This window comes from Pseudophryne corroboree, chromosome 6 (assembly GCF_028390025.1).
Source record: "Pseudophryne corroboree isolate aPseCor3 chromosome 6, aPseCor3.hap2, whole genome shotgun sequence".
Taxonomy (NCBI): domain Eukaryota; kingdom Metazoa; phylum Chordata; class Amphibia; order Anura; family Myobatrachidae; genus Pseudophryne; species Pseudophryne corroboree.
In genome coordinates this window covers 173,406,219-173,423,633 of record NC_086449.1, presented here as the reverse complement: position 1 = coordinate 173,423,633, position 17,415 = coordinate 173,406,219, and the positions used below count along the sequence as shown (strand labels likewise).

Genomic DNA, 17,415 nt, shown 5'->3' with positions numbered 1-17,415 from the left:
CGCATTTACTCTCGATGCCAGAGTGCAAATATCTCTCTGAGCATCTCGCATATAAAGGAAAGCATCCTTTAATTGCTCTATAGTCAATAAAATACTGTCCCTATCCAGGGTATCAATATTTTCAGTCAGGGAATCCAACCAGACGACCCCAGCACTGCACATCCAGGCTGAGGCGATGGCTGGTCGCAGTATAACACCAGTATGTGTGTATATACTTTTTAGGGTAGTTTCCAGTCTCCTATCTGCTGGATCCCTGAGGGCGGCCATATCAGGAGACGGTAACGCCACTTGTTTTGATAAGCGTGTGAGCGCCTTATCCACCCTAGGGGGTGTTTCCCAGCGCGCCCTAACCTCTGGCGGGAAAGGGTATAATGCTAATAACTTTTTTGAAATTAGCACTTTTCTATCTGGGTTAACCCACGCTTCATCACATACATCATTTAATTCCTCTGATTCAGGAAAAACTACAGGTAGTTTTTTCACCCCCCACATAATACCCCTTTTTGTGGTACTTGCAGTATCAGAGATATGCAAAGCCTCCTTCATTGCCGTGATCATATAACGTGTGGCCCTACTTGAAAATACGTTTGTTTCATCACCGTCGACACTAGATTCAGTGTCTGTGTCTGGGTCTGTGTCGACCGACTGAGGTAAAGGGCGCTTTACAGCCCCTGACGGTGTCTGAGACGCCTGGGCAGGTACTAACTGGTTTGCCGGCCGTCTCATGTCGTCAACTGATTTTTGTAATGTGCTGACATTATCACGTAATTCCATAAACAAAGCCATCCATTCCGGTGTCGACTCCCTGGGGGGTGACATCACCATTATCGGCAATTGCTCTGCCTCCACACCAACATCGTCCTCATACATGTCGACACACACGTACCGACACACAGCAGACACACAGGGAATGCTCTTATCGAAGACAGGACCCCACTAGCCCTTTGGGGAGACAGAGGGAGAGTTTGCCAGCACACACCCAAGCGCTATAATATATATGGGAACAACCTTATATAAGTGTTGTTCCTTATAGCAGCTTAAATATATCAAAATATCGCCAAAAAATGCCCCCCCTCTCTGTTTTACCCTGTTTCTGTAGTGCAGTGCAGGGGAGAGTCCTGGGAGCCTTCCTCACAGCGGAGCTGAGCAGGAAAATGGCGCTGTGTGCTGAGGAGAATAAGCCCCGCCCCCTATTTCGGCGGGCTTTTCTCCCGGAGTTTTAGATATCTGGCATGGGTTAAATACATACATATAGCCTCAATGGCTATATGTGATGTATTCTTTTGCCATAAAGGTATTAAATATTGCTGCCCAGGGCGCCCCCAGCAGCGCCCTGCACCCTCCGTGACCGCTTGGTGTGAAGTGTGTGACAACAATGGCGCACAGCTGCAGTGCTGTGCGCTACCTTCATGAAGACTGAAGAGCCTTCTGCCGCCTGTTTCCGGACCTTCAATCTTCAGCATCTGTAAGGGGGGTCGGCGGCGCGGCTCCGGGACGAACCCCAGGGTGAGACCTGTGTTCCGACTCCCTCTGGAGCTAATGGTGTCCAGTAGCCTAAGAATCCAATCCATCCTGCACGCAAGTGAGTTGAAATTCTCTCCCCTAAGTCCCTCGATCCAGTGAGCCTGTTGCCAGCAGGACTCACTGAAAATAAAAAACCCTAAAAACTTTTTCTAAGCAGCTCTTTAGGAGAGCCACCTAGATTGCACCCTGCTCGGACGGGCACAAAAACCTAACTGAGGCTTGGAGGAGGGTCATAGGGGGAGGAGCCAGTACACACCACCTAATCCTAAAGCTTTAATTTTGTGCCCTGTCTCCTGCGGAGCCGCTATTCCCCATGGTCCTGACGGAGTCCCCAGCATCCACTTAGGACGTTAGAGAAATATGGATTATTTGCCATGTGAACAAAACCATGATACAAGATAGATAGTATGTGTTGTTGCATTCTTCTATTTCTCTAACGTCCTAAGTGGATGCTGGGACTCCGTAAGGACCATGGGGAATAGCGGCTCCGCAGGAGACTGGGCACAAAAGTAAAAGCTTGAACTAGCTGGTGTGCACTGGCTCCTCCCCCTATGACCCTCCTCCAAGCCTCAGTTAGATTTTTGTGCCCGAACGAGAAGGGTGCATGCTAGGTGGCTCTCCTGAGCTGCTTAGAGTAAAAGTTTATTTTAGGTTTTTTATTTTCAGTGAGTCCTGCTGGCAACAGGCTCACTGCATCGTGGGACTAAGGGGAGAAGAAACGAACTCACCTGCGTGCAGAGTGGATTGGGTTTCTTAGGCTACTGGACATTAGCTCCAGAGGGACGATCACAGGTTCAGCCTGGATGGGTCCCGGAGCCGCGCCGCCGGCCCCCTTACAGAGCCAGAAGAACGAAGAGGTCCGGTGAAATCGGCGGCAGAAGACGTTCCTGTCTTCAACTAAGGTAGCGCACAGCACTGCAGCTGTGCGCCATTGCTCTCAGCACACTTCACACTCCGGTCACTGAGGGTGCAGGGCGCTGGGGGGGAGCGCCCTGAGACGCAATAAAAACAAAAATACCTTAGGATGGCAAAAGAAATACATCACATATAGCTCCTGGGCTATATGGATGTATTTAACCCCTGCCAGTTTTCCAGAAAAAAGTGGGAGATAAGGCCGTCGTGAAGGGGCGGAGCCTATCTCCTCAGCACACAAGCGCCATTTTCCCTCACAGTTCCGCTGGAAGGACGGCTCCCTGACTCTCCCCTGCAGTCCCTACAGAATCAGGGTAAAAACGAGAGAGGGGGGGCACTATTGGCAGCTAAATTATAAACAGCAGCTATAAAAGGGAGTAACACTTATATAAGGTTATCCCTATATATATATATATAGCGCTCTGGTGTGTGCTGGCAAACTCTCCCTCTGTCTCCCCAAAGGGCTAGTGGGGTCCTGTCCTCTATCAGAGCATTCCCTGTGTGTGTGTGCTGGGTGTCGGTACGATTGTGTCGACATGTATGAGGAGGAGAATGATGTGGAAGCAGAGCAATTGCCTGTATTAGTGATGTCACCCCCTAGGGAGTCGACACCTGACTGGATGGTTGTATTTAAAGAACTACGTGACAATGTCAGCACTTTACAAAAAACTGTTGACGACATGAGACAGCCGACAAATCAATTAGTGCCTGTCCAGGCGTCTCAGACACCGTCAGGGGCGATAAAACGCCCGTTACCTCAGTGGGTCGACACAGACCCAGACACGGATACTGAGTCCAGTGTCGACGGTGAGGAGACAAATGTAATGTCCAGTAGGGCCACACGTTACATGATCACGGCAATGAAGGAGGCATTGAACATTTCTGACACTACAAGTACCACAAAGAAGGGTATTATGTGGGGAGTGAAAAAACTACCAGTAGCTTTTCCTGAGTCAGATGAATTAAATGAGGTGTGTGATAAAGCGTGGGTTTCCCCCGATAAAAAAGTGCTAATTTCTAATAAATTATTGGCACTATACCCTTTCCCGCCAGAGGTTAGGGCGCGTTGGGAAACACCCCCTAAAGTAGATAAAGCGCTCACACGTTTATCTAAACAAGTAGCGTTACCGTCTCCTGATACGGCCGCCCTCAAAGAACCAGCGGATAGAAGGCTGGAAAATATCCTGAAGGGTATATACACACATACTGGTGTTATACTGCGACCAGCAATCGCATCAGCCTGGATGTGCAGTGCTGGAGTGGCGTGGTCGGATTCCCTGACTGAAAATATTGATACCCTGGATAGGGACAGTATATTACTGACTATAGAGCATTTGAAGGATGCATTACTATATATGCGTGATGCACAGAGGGATATTTGCACCCTGGCATCAAGAGTGAGTGCTATGTCCATTTCGGCCAGAAGAGCGTTATGGACGCGACAGTGGTGAGGGTATGCGGATTCCAAACGACATATGGAAGTATTGCCGTTTAAAGGAGAGGAGTTATTTGGGGCCGGTCTATCGGACCTGGTGGCCACGGCAACGGCCGGAAAGTCCACTTTTTTACCCCAGGTCACCTCTCAGCAGAAAAAGACACCGTCTTTTCAAACTCAGTCCTTTTGTTCCCATAAGTACAGGCGGGCAAAAGGCCACTCATTTCTGCCCCGGGGCAGAGGAAGAGGAAAAAGACTGCACCAGGCAGCCTCTTCCCAGGAGCAGAAGCCCTCCTCTGCTTCTGCCAAGTCTTCAGCATGACGCTGGGGCTTTACAAGCGGACTCGGACACGGTGGGGGCCCGTCTCAAAAATTTCAACGCGCAGTGGGCTCACTCGCAAGTGGACCCCTGGATTCTGCAGGTAGTATCACAGGGGTGCAAACTGGAATTCGAGACGTCTCCCCCTCGCCGGTTCCTGAAGTCTGCTCTACCAAAGTCTCCCTCCGACAGGGAGGCAGTTTTGGAAGCCATTCACAAGCTGTATTCCCAGCAGGTGATAATCAAGGTACCTCTCCTACAACAGGGAAAGGGGTATTATTCCACGCTGTTTGTGGTACCGAAGCCGGACGGCTCGGTGAGACCAATTTTAAATCTAAAATCCTTGAACACTTACATAAAGAGGTTCAAATTCAAGATGGAGTCACTCAGAGCAGTGATAGCAAACCTGGAAGAAGGGGACTATATGGTGTCTCTGGACATCAAAGATGCTTATCTCCACGTCCCAATTTACCCTTCTCACCAAGGGTACCTCAGGTTTGTAGTACAAAACTGTCATTATCAGTTTCAGACGCTGCCGTTTGGGTTGTCCACGGCACCTCGGGTCTTTACCAAGGTAATGGCCGAAATGATGATTCTTCTTCGAAGAAAAGGCGTTTTAATTATCCCTTACTTGGACGATCTCCTGATAAGGGCAAGGTCCAGGGAACAGTTAGAAGTCGGAGTAGCACTATCTCAGTTAGTGTTACGTCAGCACGGGTGGATCCTAAATATTCCAAAATCGCAGCTGATTCCAACGACACGTCTCCTGTTCCTAGGAATGATTCTGGACACAGTCCAGAAAGAGGTGTTTCTCCCAGAGGAGAAGGCCAGGGAGTTATCCGAGCTAGTCAGGAATCTCCTAAAACCAGGCCAGGTGTCAGTGCATCAGTGCACGAGGGTCCTGGGAAAAATGGTGGCTTCTTACGAAGCGATTCCATTTGGAAGATTCCATGCAAGAACGTTTCAGTGGGATCTTCTGGACAAATGGTCCGGATCGCATCTTCAGATGCATCAGCGGATAACCCTGTCGCCAAGGACAAGGGTGTCTCTTCTGTGGTGGCTGCAGAGTGCTCATCTACTAGAGGGCCGCAGATTCGGCATTCAGGATTGGATCCTGGTGACCACAGATGCCAGCCTGAGAGGCTGGGGAGCAGTCACACAGGGACAAAATTTCCAAGGCTTGTGGTCAAGCATGGAAACATCTCTTCATATAAACATTCTGGAACTAAGGGCCATTTACAATGCCCTAAGTCAAGCAAAACCTCTGCTTCAGGGTCAGGCGGTATTGATCCAATCGGACAACATCACGTCAGTCGCCCACGTAAACAGACAGGGCGGCACGAGAAGCAGGAGGGCGATGGCAGAAGCTGCAAGGATTCTTCGCTGGGCGGAGAATCATGTGATAGCACTGTCAGCAGTGTTCATTCCGGGAGTGGACAACTGGGAAGCGGACTTCCTCAGCAGACACGACCTTCACCCGGGGGAGTGGGGACTTCATCCAGAAGTCTTCCAAGAGATGGTAAACCGTTGGGAAAAACCAAAGGTGGACATGATGGCGTCCCGTCTCAACAAAAAACTAGACAGATATTGCGCCAGGTCAAGGGACCCTCAGGCAATAGCGGTGGACGCTCTGGTAACACCATGGGTGTACCAGTCAGTGTATGTGTTCCCTCCTCTGCCTCTCATACCAAAAGTACTGAGAATCATAAAAAGGAGAGGAGTAAGAACTATACTCGTGGTTCCGGATTGGCCAAGAAGGACTTGGTACCCGGAACTTCAAGAGATGCTCGCGGAGGACCCGTGGCCTCTACCTCTAAGAAAGGACCTGCTCCAGCAGGGACCTTGTCTGTTCCAAGACTTACCGCGGCTGCGTTTGACGGCATGGCGGTTGAACGCCGGATCCTGAAGGAAAAAGGCATTCCAGAAGAAGTCATCCCTACCCTGATAAAGGCCAGGAAGGATGTAACCGCAAAACATTATCACCGCATTTGGCGAAAATATGTTGCGTGGTGTGAGGCCAAAGAGGCCCCTACAGAGGAATTTCAACTGGGTCGCTTCCTACATTTCCTGCAAACAGGACTGTCTATGGGCCTAAAATTAGGGTCCATTAAGGTTCAAATTTCGGCCCTGTTGATTTTCTTCCAAAAAGAACTGGCTTCAGTGCCTGAAGTCCAGACGTTTGTCAAAGGGGTACTGCATATACAGCCTCCTTTTGTGCCCCCGGTGGCACCTTGGGATCTCAATGTGGTTTTGGGGTTCCTAAAATCACATTGGTTTGAACCACTCACCACTGTGGAATTAAAATATCTCACATGGAAGGTGGTAATGCTGTTAGCCCTGGCTTCAGCCAGGCGTGTCTCAGAATTGGCGGCTTTATCTTATAAAAGCCCTTACCTGATTTTTCACACGGATAGGGCAGAATTGAGGACTCGTCCTCAATTTCTCCCAAAGGTGGTTTCAGCGTTTCACGTGAACCAGCCTATTGTGGTGCCTGCGGCTACTAGGGACTTGGAGGACTCCAAGTTACTGGACGTAGTCAGGGCCCTCAAAATATATATTTCCAGGACGGCTGGAGTCAGGAAATCTGACTCGCTGTTTATCCTGTATGCACCCAACAAGCTGGGTGCTCCTGCTTCTAAGCAGACGATTGCTCGTTGGATTTGTAGTACAATTCAGCTTGCGCATTCTGTGGCAGGCCTGCCACAGCCAAAATCTGTAAAAGCCCATTCCACAAGGAAGGTGGGCTCATCTTGGGCGGCAGCCCGAGGGGTCTCGGCTTTACAACTTTGCCGAGCAGCTACTTGGTCAGGGGCAAACACGTTTGCTAAATTCTACAAATTTGATACCCTGGCTGAGGAGGACCTGGAGTTCTCTCATTCGGTGCTGCAGAGTCATCCGCACTCTCCCGCCCGTTTGGGAGCTTTGGTATAATCCCCATGGTCCTTACGGAGTCCCAGCATCCACTTAGGACGTTAGAGAAAATAAGAATTTACTTACCGATAATTCTATTTCTCATAGTCCGTAGTGGATGCTGGGCGCCCATCCCAAGTGCGGATTGTCTGCAATACTTGTATATAGTTATTGTTACAAAATTCGGGTTATTATTGTTGTGAGCCATCTTTTCAGAGGCTCCTTCGTTTATCATACTGTTAACTGGGTTCAGATCGCAGGTTGTACGGTGTGATTGGTGTGGCTGGTATGAGTCTTACCCGGGATTCAATATCCTTCCTTATTATGTACGCTCGTCCGGGCACAGTATCCTAACTGAGGCTTGGAGGAGGGTCATAGGGGGAGGAGCCAGTGCACACCAGCTAGTTCAAGCTTTTACTTTTGTGCCCAGTCTCCTGCGGAGCCGCTATTCCCCATGGTCCTTACGGAGTCCCAGCATCCACTACGGACTATGAGAAATAGAATTATCGGTAAGTAAATTCTTATTATTACACTTGTTTAATCTTTGACAAGTTTATTTGGATGTGATAACAATGAAGTGAGGGGCAAAGATGCAGGGAGGGAAATAAGTTAATTCCTATTGAAGAATTATGCAGATACTGTAAGAGATTTCAGTGTTTACCGTATGTTACCCCTCACATTCTGAGGCAGTGGAAAATGACTGATTCAGAGATGCCCGCTACGCCAACAATACACAGCTGAGTGATTATTAGCCAAGGGCGCATGCAGTTGCAATAGGTGTGTGCCGCGATGGCCTTGTGACAGTCTACACAGAGAGGAGTATTTCCATAATGATTGACAGTCAGGGATCATCGGTGGGCGGCAACAAGGAGGTGCTGTAACTCAAATTAAGCAGTGTCATGATCGTTTTTTGTGCATGTCTGGGCCTGCATTTGCGATCCTGTGCGTAGTAACAGTGGCTTTGGCGTTTCACTTTCTGCAGTCATGCTGCACGAGCATATGGCTACTTAGAACTCTATAATCAAATTATCTGCGACGGAGGCTGCACCTTTGTACGCAGACGCTGAGATTCGCGATGCAGCCAGTGGGCGTCTCAATACATTTTCCGGCAGTTACAGCATTAGCATATTTTTGCACATTACTGCAGGTGCATACAAACTGGCAGCTGGAATGCATTAGCGCACAATTCTGATTCAGGCCCACAGTACACTGATGGAATTGTCTATAACTCTGAATCAGGTGCTATGGGAAAGGGGGGTTACTAAAGATGACATCGGTTCTGATAACTTCTTATGCAAGACCACTGTGGCAATCTCTATGTGTCTTTCTCCTGAGTTAGCCTGTTGTTATCATTTATTATACAGTAATTTATATAATTGATTATTTCACCATCATATATATGTCTGTGGTGTCATGTTAACTTTAGGTACCTGGAGTATCTTCTACAACAGTCCCCCAATGAGATCCACATGTGCAGTGGGCACTTAGTAGCCATTAAAAGGCATACTCCACTGGCACAACTACTCGGATAATTCCACAATACCCGGGTATCATCACAGTATAAATTATTGCTTCTGTATATACTGTGAATCCCTACCTGGGCAGAAGGCTGAAACTCTCTGAAAAGCTGGAGCTGATAGCTGTGACTTTTTACATCTGTATCATTTTCCGAGATGAAAATTGTTGCCCCATACTTGCCCTCCATTCTGGAGATGAGGTGCAGAAAACCAGGGGCAAGCTGGAATGGCTCAATGATGAAACTCTCATTAGAAAACTCTATAAGTCCTCTGCAAAAACAAACAGGAATTACTTGAATATTGCTCTCTGTGAGGTGTGATAAGATATGCCGACGAGCCCATGACCGACCGCGGCATCCCGATATTTAGAATACCATCAAGGGATGGGGTAATTAGTTTAACTATCCCCTGCCCCCTACCCTAACCTGCCTGGGGTGAGGGGTAGGGCTAAGATAGTGGGGTATGTTGGCTACAGCTAATCACATGGGGTGGCGGCTAGGGCCAGGGCCGTAACTAGATGTGTGCCTGAAGTGCCTTGTGCACAGCACATAAGTAGAGCCTACTCTCCTCATACTAATTTACCTGCCAAAGCACTGTATGGTGTGTACATAGAGTGGACAGAGGACAGGGCCACCTTAGACTTTGGGTAAGGTGCTGTGGAGTGTGGCTGCTGGAGGGGGCATCATTGTATGCATTATTATGGTGCATGGTACGCGCATGAGGGGGTGTGATCATGGCATTGATGGATGGGGATGTGATATCTCCCCTGCACATATGGAAAATTTCTCACAGTGGCTTTTTATTGCATGGTGACAGCACATTGAAAGTGACACTTCATCCCTTGCCAAGCAAATAGTTGTACTGGTTAAATGATGCATCATGTATTACCGGAGTCCAAAACACGTTCTCAGTGTTACAGACGATGCCCCCGATTCCAGGATTTGTCCACTATAATAGCAATCACTCTAAGACAAAAAGTGTACAATTAAAACACGCAACTCATCATCTTTCAAATTGAAAAAACCTGTATTACCATAATGCAATACTGCACAATACATTGTAATAACAATTAGTAAAATTCACATGAAAAAAACAAAAATTGTATGACAAACTCACGTTAGGCCTTCCTATTGTCAGAGAGATGGTCAAGGCATTACGTTTCCTTACTAGAGCTTTTTTTTCTGCATCGACCATCAAGAATCTAAATTCTCCAACTTCACTTTCTACCGTATGACCTATATTTCAGGACTATGCAAGCTTTGCCAAGCATGGTATATCTTTTCTAGTTCCCCAGCCAAGTGATTCTCATCTGGGAGGGATCAGGACTGTGATACTTTGCTCATGCCCAAACCAGGCACAATGTTAGTCTGGACCTGTGGTGTTGTGCAATAAAATGAAGGGCCTTGTTGAAGATGACATTTACATTTCTAGGCTGCATCGCTTATGCCACAGCTAGATCGGCCTGGATCAAGGAACATGGTTGCTCAATAATCCAGCCTGCCTTTGAATGCTGGACTTCTGCAGACTTGCTGCTCTTGTACGTTTAGATTGGTGGACTCCATTAACACAAGCTCACTTGCTTTCCCACCTTCTGGAGAGATAAGCACCATTTACATTTGACTCAACACCTGAATTCAGAAGGGTTATTTATTTTTAGTGGAAAGAGATGGTCACTCTCTATTTCTCTTCAGATCAGAAGACGTAGATGATATATGTGTGCCATACCAGCCGAGCACTTCAAGCATGATTACACTCTCACCCCACAATTAACCTGCTGTCTGGCACTCTGCTACTAAAGGGAAGGAAATACCTGGTTTTAGACAAGGGTCATGCAACCTACACCTATAAGAGAACTTGTAATGAGGGTTCATTGGGGAGTCAAGGTCGCCAACAGGTGCAAGGATATTTTGCCTGGTAAAGGAAGTTAGTTAGCGAAGACCATGCACCAACTATCAGGGGCTCAATTAAATACTATCCAATGCCACTGAATACAGACCTGGCTAATGCCAGGTTCTCCAACGGTCCCTTGCCTGGGGCCGACACATGCACTGTGAAGTCCCAGTGCAATGCACAAAAGAAGCGCCACCACGCATTTGTCACTCTGCTGTACCTCTGTGCTTGTTTTGTTAGCAGGAGCAGAACTCAGAAGGTGAAACTGCATAAATCAATACCCACGATGGGAAATAGTATTTTTTTGATGCTGGTGGCATGGCCTGGAACCTCATCGCTCTTTCGCCACACTTCCCAGTGCTACCAATGCTATAAAGTATAATAGCCATTGGATGATAACATTCATTTGTCTTGTAGGAACACAAATACATAGCAAAATAATAATGACTACCATGATAGACACACCATGCTTCGTATGAACCTTGATAGTGGTGGTTCCACTTCATCATCAATATATACTTGAAAATCCTTTGGTAAAAAGACCCTAGAAAGACATTTGTGATAATTTATTTGGCTTACAGGTGCAGATTAAGTTTAAATGATTATCAGACCTCATATTAGTCTGACACATCAATACAACAGGGCTCATGAGTTGGTCTGAACTGGCCATAAAGACAAGATATGTGCAGCTCGGCTAGTATACTTTACTTAAGAAGAGAACAGTAGTATATGTATCTAAATATGTAAACAGAAAGAGATGTAAGATGGGACACCAAACAATGAGGGTTATTCAGAGATGAACACAAATCGCTGCATACACAACCAGATTTAGTTCATCTCTGCACATGCTGGGGGCCGCCCAGCATGTGTGAGGGGCCGCCACCCCCCCCCCCCCCCCCCCCACCATGCATCCACAATTAGATTGCAGACGCATCGAACCTTAGGTTGATCCCTTGGAGTGCAGCCTGGCTGCGCTGTCAGGCGGTAAGCAGACATTTTTTCTATTGGAGCGGCTGCATGTGACGTCACACACGGCCTGCACCTAACCTCTTCCGTGGTAACCCCCATGCAAATGCTGTATGAAATTACCACTCCTCCAGCCTTGTGTGATAAGCCCACATTTAGCTAAGGGTGCCCTAATCCCCATCAGTAGTTACCAGCATTTGCAACCGCCAGAGACTCCACAGTCATAGTGGGTTGTTGCATGTACTTTTCATAACAATAGGGGCATTTGCAGAGAAGTAACAGCTCCATAAATGACAGCTTGCTGACTTTCTTGGTAGTTGCATATACTAAGGCATAGGATACAGTGGTAGATAGAGAAACTGCACCTGTCATACGGCTGGTACAAGTCTTGATGAGCAACCGATAGGGGCATATAAATATGCACCAATCGTATAACAGCGTGTACGGGTGCTAAGAGTCAGCATCTCGGTCCTTGCGCATTCAGCCGTATGGATGTACAGAAGATGAGTTTGTGGTGGCAGTCACATAAACTCGCAGATGGGCATCCGGCAATAGACACTGCTGTGTGTGTGCTTTTGTATGCGAATCAGAATCAGCCCATAAAACCCAACTATTAAGAATGTCCTTCAATGCAAAACTTTCACAAAACTATAGCAACCAATAAGACGTGACTTGATAAGTACTTTCCTTTAGATTGGTCACTGGAGATCATATGAGCCCTAATGCATTACAAACAAGGAATTTTGGACCTCATTGAGCAGCAGACGCTGCTGCGATGCGTTCACATTCCTCTGGGTCCTGGCGCAGTGTGCATGTGCAGGGCCCATATTGCGCAGGCCGGAGAGAAGCAATCGCATCTCAGTGCTGCGAACGCCTCTGCCTGATTGACAGGCAGAGGTGTTCACTGGGCTGTCAGGGGCGGTAACGCAGCATTGTGGGGGTGGCGCGTCCGGGCCATTTTTCTTGGGAGGCGTTTGCGTGACATCACACGCGGCCTCTGCACGGAGTAAATGGCAGCGGCCCTACTGCCTTCCCAGCCTGGCTGCCATTAGCATGCTGGGCGGCCTTGCCCTGTGCTGCATGGCCCCCAGCTTGTGAGTGATAGCAGTTGCAGTTTTGCTAAGGGGGCAATTCAGAGTTGATCACAGCAGCAAATTTGTTAGCAGTTGGGCAAAACCATGGGGGTCATTCCGAGTTGTTCGCTCGTTATTTTTTTCTCGCAACGGAGCGATTAGTCGCTAATGCGCATGCGCAATGTCCGCAGTGCGACTGCGCCAAGTAAATTTGCTATGCAGTTAGGTATTTTACTCACGGCATTACAAGGTTTTTTCTTCGTTCTGGTGATCGTAATGTGATTGACAGGAAGTGGGTGTTTCTGGGCGGAAACTGGCCGTTTTATGGGTGTATGCGAAAAAACGCTACCGTTTCTGGGAAAAACACGGGAGTGGCTGGAGAAACGGAGGAGTGTCTGGGCGAACGCTGGGTGTGTTTGTGACGTCAAACCAGGAACGACAAGCACTGAACTGATCGCAGATGCCGAGTAAGTGTGGAGCTACTCAGAAACTGCTAAGAAGTGTCTATTCGCTATTTTGCTAATCTTTCGTTCGCAATTTTGATAAGCTAAGATTCACTCCCAGTAGGCGGCGACTTAGCGTGTGCAAAGCTGCTAAAAGCAGCTTGCGAGCGAACAACTCGGAATGACCCCCCATGTGCACTGCAGGGGGGCAGATATAACATGTGCAGAGAGAGTTAGATTTGGGTGGGGCGTGTTCAATCTGCAATCTAAATTGCAGTGTAAAAATAAAGCGGACATTATTTACTCTACAGTAACTATCTCTGCAAATGTTACATCTGCCCCCCCCCCCCCCCTCCCTCTGGAAGTGCACATGATTTTGCCTGACTGCTAACAAATTTGCTGCTACGATCAGGTCTGAATTACCCCCTAAGTCAGCAAAACTGCAACTGCTGCTGAGGGAATGCCTTTATTTGCATTCTATACAAGAACACTCTCAAATCAGATGACATGACTGACTTCAGTCATAAACTTCAGAAAGACAAAACTTCCCATGACATCACATCTTGTGCCCTTATTATATCACACATGTATCATAGGGTTCACTACGGCTGGCCGGCGGTCGGGCTCCCGGCGACCAGCATCCCGGCGCCGGGAGCCCGACCGCCGGCTTACCGACAGCTTGGCGAGCGCAAATGAGCCCCTTGCGGGCTCGCTGCGCTCGCCACGCTACGGGCACGGTGGCGCGCTACGCGCGCCACACTATTTTATTCTCCCTCTATGGGGGTCGTGGACCCCCACGAGGGAAAATAATTGTCGGTATTCCGGCTGTCGGGCTCCCGGCGCCGGTATACTGAGCGCCGGGAGCCCGACCGCCGGCAAACAGAAGACCACCCGTATCATATATGCGGTAGAGCAATGATGCAAGTATTGTGCTAAATAGTGGTCTTCAAACATAAATTTCATATTACAAAACAAAGAAGGCTAAAAAAACGCTTACTGCTTCTTTAAGAACAGTGTAAGAGGCTTCTTTGCAATTGTGATGGAATAAATCAGGGGCTCCTGTGAATTCAAAGCAATTATTATTACATTTCCAGAATCTTTAGTTTTTACATAAATAATTTTAGGTTTTACAAGTAGAGCAAATGCAATGAGTGCTGCATAGTCACACGAATAACAAGATATTACTTTAGAACAAAATTAGTTTACATCATTTTTGGGGATATTTCACAAAGTAATTTTTTATTATAGCTTTTATTTCTTTATACAAACAAAGTAAATGTTTCAAACATTTGTTTATAGTTTCTATCAATGCACATGTATTCTTTTTGTAGTGTTGGTAACTTGTATAGAATTTGTTTTAAAAATAAAAGTTTTGTAACACAGTTTTGTTCAGAAAACAGAAATTATATATTAAGAGACAACTTTGCTCCCATTTCCTTTATCTTTGTACATTTTCTGGTGAATGCAAATAAAGAAAAGCATAGGAAATGTGCCATACATATTTCACTCAGGATGTAGTCGGCATTGCGACGGATGAAACTGGTGACAACTTGAAACGGTAAGTACAAGAGTTCCAATTAGGCTGCGGGGGGGGATTTTGGATGGGGGGGGGGGGGGTTAGGGTGTTAGGGTGAGGCTGTGGGCAGGGCTGGATTAAGGGTTGTGGGGGCCCTGGGACAACAAAGTTATGGGGGGCCCCACCCGACAAATGTATAAAACACACACACACATTCAGTGTCGGACTGCGGCATGAAGGGCCCACCGGGGGAATGCAGTTATAGGGGCCCATACTTAGGTGTGTGGCCAGCCTACAAAGGGGAGGGGGGGTGGCCAGCCTCCACACAGGCTTGAAATACACAATAGTTTAGCGCAGTCTGGAACCTGATCCCTAGAGGAAGGAGTGGGCCCTCAGGCAAAGGGGCCTACCGGTGGTTTCCCTGGTACACCTGTGGGTCAGTCCGACCCTGCACACATTGAGGGTTAGTCAGAGATGGACCCAGATCTTGCTTCCCACAGCAAGATCTGCATCCATCTCCTCAGGTGCTGGGGGCCGCCCAGCACAGGGCAAGAGCGCGCAGCATGTGTGTGTCATTGCCTGACGATGCGTCCACAATCTAATTGCGGTCAAATCGATTAGGAGGTTAACCCCTGCCTGCACAGCCTGGCTGCGCTGGCAGTGGGTCCGCCGCTATTACTGACATCACACAGACACCCAGAAAACACTAGTGACAAGTCCCCATTTCGGCCGCCATAAAGCCAAAACATCACCCCCAAATGCTTGCTGCTGTTAATCATTTTGGGGCCGCATCCGGCGCAAGGAGAAGGGTCACTGCGGCACAAATCAGATGGACACGGCCGCTATATACAAATGTGTGTCTGCTTCCATTTCTGAATCGGCCCCACACACACCGAGATAGAGACAGACACAGACAGACAGAGACACAGACAGAAAGACAGACACACATACACTTAACTAAGGGTCTCAACCACAGCACTGTCACCCGCGGCTCCTCTCCGCCACTATAAGGGCACTCTCCAGGTCCTCAGTATGGAGCTTTCCTGGCAGGGTCCTCACTGCGGGTGGTCCTTCCGCGGGGCCCTTTCTCATTGCCTGCACCGCTCCCTGCAACTGCCAGTAGGGTCCTTACTGCGGCAGTCCTTACTTTTTCACTGCCTGTGTCGCTATCAGCCACTCCACTGCTTCTGTATACATACGGCTACTTTGTATGCAACCAGTGGGGGAGGGCCCCGTGTATGGGGGACTCCGCGATGACCGCCCCTCCCTCAATCTGACCATGGCTGCAGGAGGGGAGGGTTAAGGTTAAGCTGCGGGGCGGGGGGAGGGGTTAGGGGAGGTTAGGGTGACTAAGGGTACAGTTAGGGTTTGGGCTGGAGGGGGGGCGGTTAAGGTTAGGCTGCGAGAGGGGTGGGTTAGGGTTAGAGTCAGCCATAGATTACTTACCACAGATTGCCGGCATGTTCATTGTCAGGACCTTGCTACCGACCTTCTCATACCCTCCAGCTGTACCTTTATAATAGGTACAGTACCTTTTTTTTTATAGTCTGTACTGATTTTTGGCTCTCCAAACTTCCTTTGAAAGTATAGGAAAAAGCCGTGGCCATGCCCCCTTTTCTCATTTGTAACGATTTTTATGTGTAAAATGTTGGAGGGTATGCATTCTGACGGTTGGGATTTTGACCATCGGGATTCAGTACCCAACCCATTCACTCACATGAGAAATATTGTATTATAGGGCATCATTTTTAATTTCATTCCATGGATGAATACAGGAGAAGCAGTAGAAGACAGGAATTAGAACTTACCGCTGGAACACTAGCAGATAGCTGTTTTGGTTCTATGATGTCAATTTCATAGGGAGACATAATAAAGGAATCTGCACCTATTCACAAAAATGACATTAACTGCATTACGTAGGTAGGAAGAGCCATTAGGAAAAAAGATACCAATCCATTGTATGAAACATGCAGTCACAGTCTGTGTGGGCATGTGTATGCTTGTAAGGTAAAAAGTAAATATGTCCAACAGATCAATAGATAGTTGTACCTAGAGCGTGCTACAAACCTGCTGGATAAAAGGTCTGCTCATTTTTATAGTCATGATCTTCCTGTGGGCCCTCAGTTCTTTCTACTTCCAGATCATCCAGAAACCATTGGGACAGTAAGCCTTGAGATCTAACCCACTGTAAAAAAAAAAACAACATATCATTGTAAGAACACGTTAATGTCATCACAAATCTAGGATTCAAAAGTGTGCATGCTTTAAGTTGTTTGGATGTGTGATTGTGTAATCGTATTTCATAAAAGTAGTCTGACAAAATTGTACCATGGGGTCTATTCATGTAGCAGTGAAAAGCCCTGTTTTGCGTTAAACAGGGCTTTTCTCTGCCTACTGCAATTCACAGAGCGGGTTTACGTGAAGAAGTCTCTGACTTCTCCAGCGGCACCCCCGCTCTGTGCCTGAATCGCATCACCATACCTTTGTATGGTGAGTGTGATTCATGAAGGTGCGGAAAGCTCTGCTTTCCACTTCTCCATGTGGTTCGGGTTCGCCATCTCAGGACGGCGTAACCTGAACTATGGTGCAGGGAAGCTCAGTGCTTCCCTGCTCGGCACCCGCTGGCTCCGCCCCCCACCTCCCAGCAGCCATTGCCGCCTGCCGGGAGGTCAGCAAGATGCGCATAGGGACTCCGCGCATTGCAGGGAGGGACCGCTGGAGATGACCTCACCGCAGGAGCCCCAGACACTGCAGCGCATCGTCGGAAGGGTGAGTATACATGAATTGCTACTTATTATTACAGCTATACATCACATCGAAGTGATGCGATGTATAGTGATAAGTAGCAATTCTGTTTTCGCTTTCTTAGTGAATAGACTCCATAGTCTCATACTTAACAAGTACGAGGCT

At 47.9% G+C, this 17,415-nt stretch overlaps 1 protein-coding gene across 4 annotated transcripts in view; it reads right to left on the bottom strand.

Moving 5' to 3' along the window:
• LOC134936845 (disintegrin and metalloproteinase domain-containing protein 9-like) overlaps nt 1-17,415 on the bottom strand; it is a 211,728-nt gene that overhangs the window by 182,512 nt on the left and 11,801 nt on the right. For all 4 annotated transcript variants that reach the window (XM_063932126.1, XM_063932127.1, XM_063932128.1 and 1 more), the window contains exons 2-7: nt 16,573-16,690; nt 16,314-16,390; nt 13,987-14,048; nt 10,973-11,051; nt 9,506-9,582; nt 8,698-8,887 (exon numbers count right to left, since the gene is read on the bottom strand). In XM_063932126.1, coding sequence (XP_063788196.1) covers nt 8,698-8,887; nt 9,506-9,582; nt 10,973-11,051; nt 13,987-14,048; nt 16,314-16,390; nt 16,573-16,690 — 603 coding nt within the window. The remainder of the gene's footprint in view (nt 1-8,697; nt 8,888-9,505; nt 9,583-10,972; nt 11,052-13,986; nt 14,049-16,313; nt 16,391-16,572; nt 16,691-17,415) is intronic.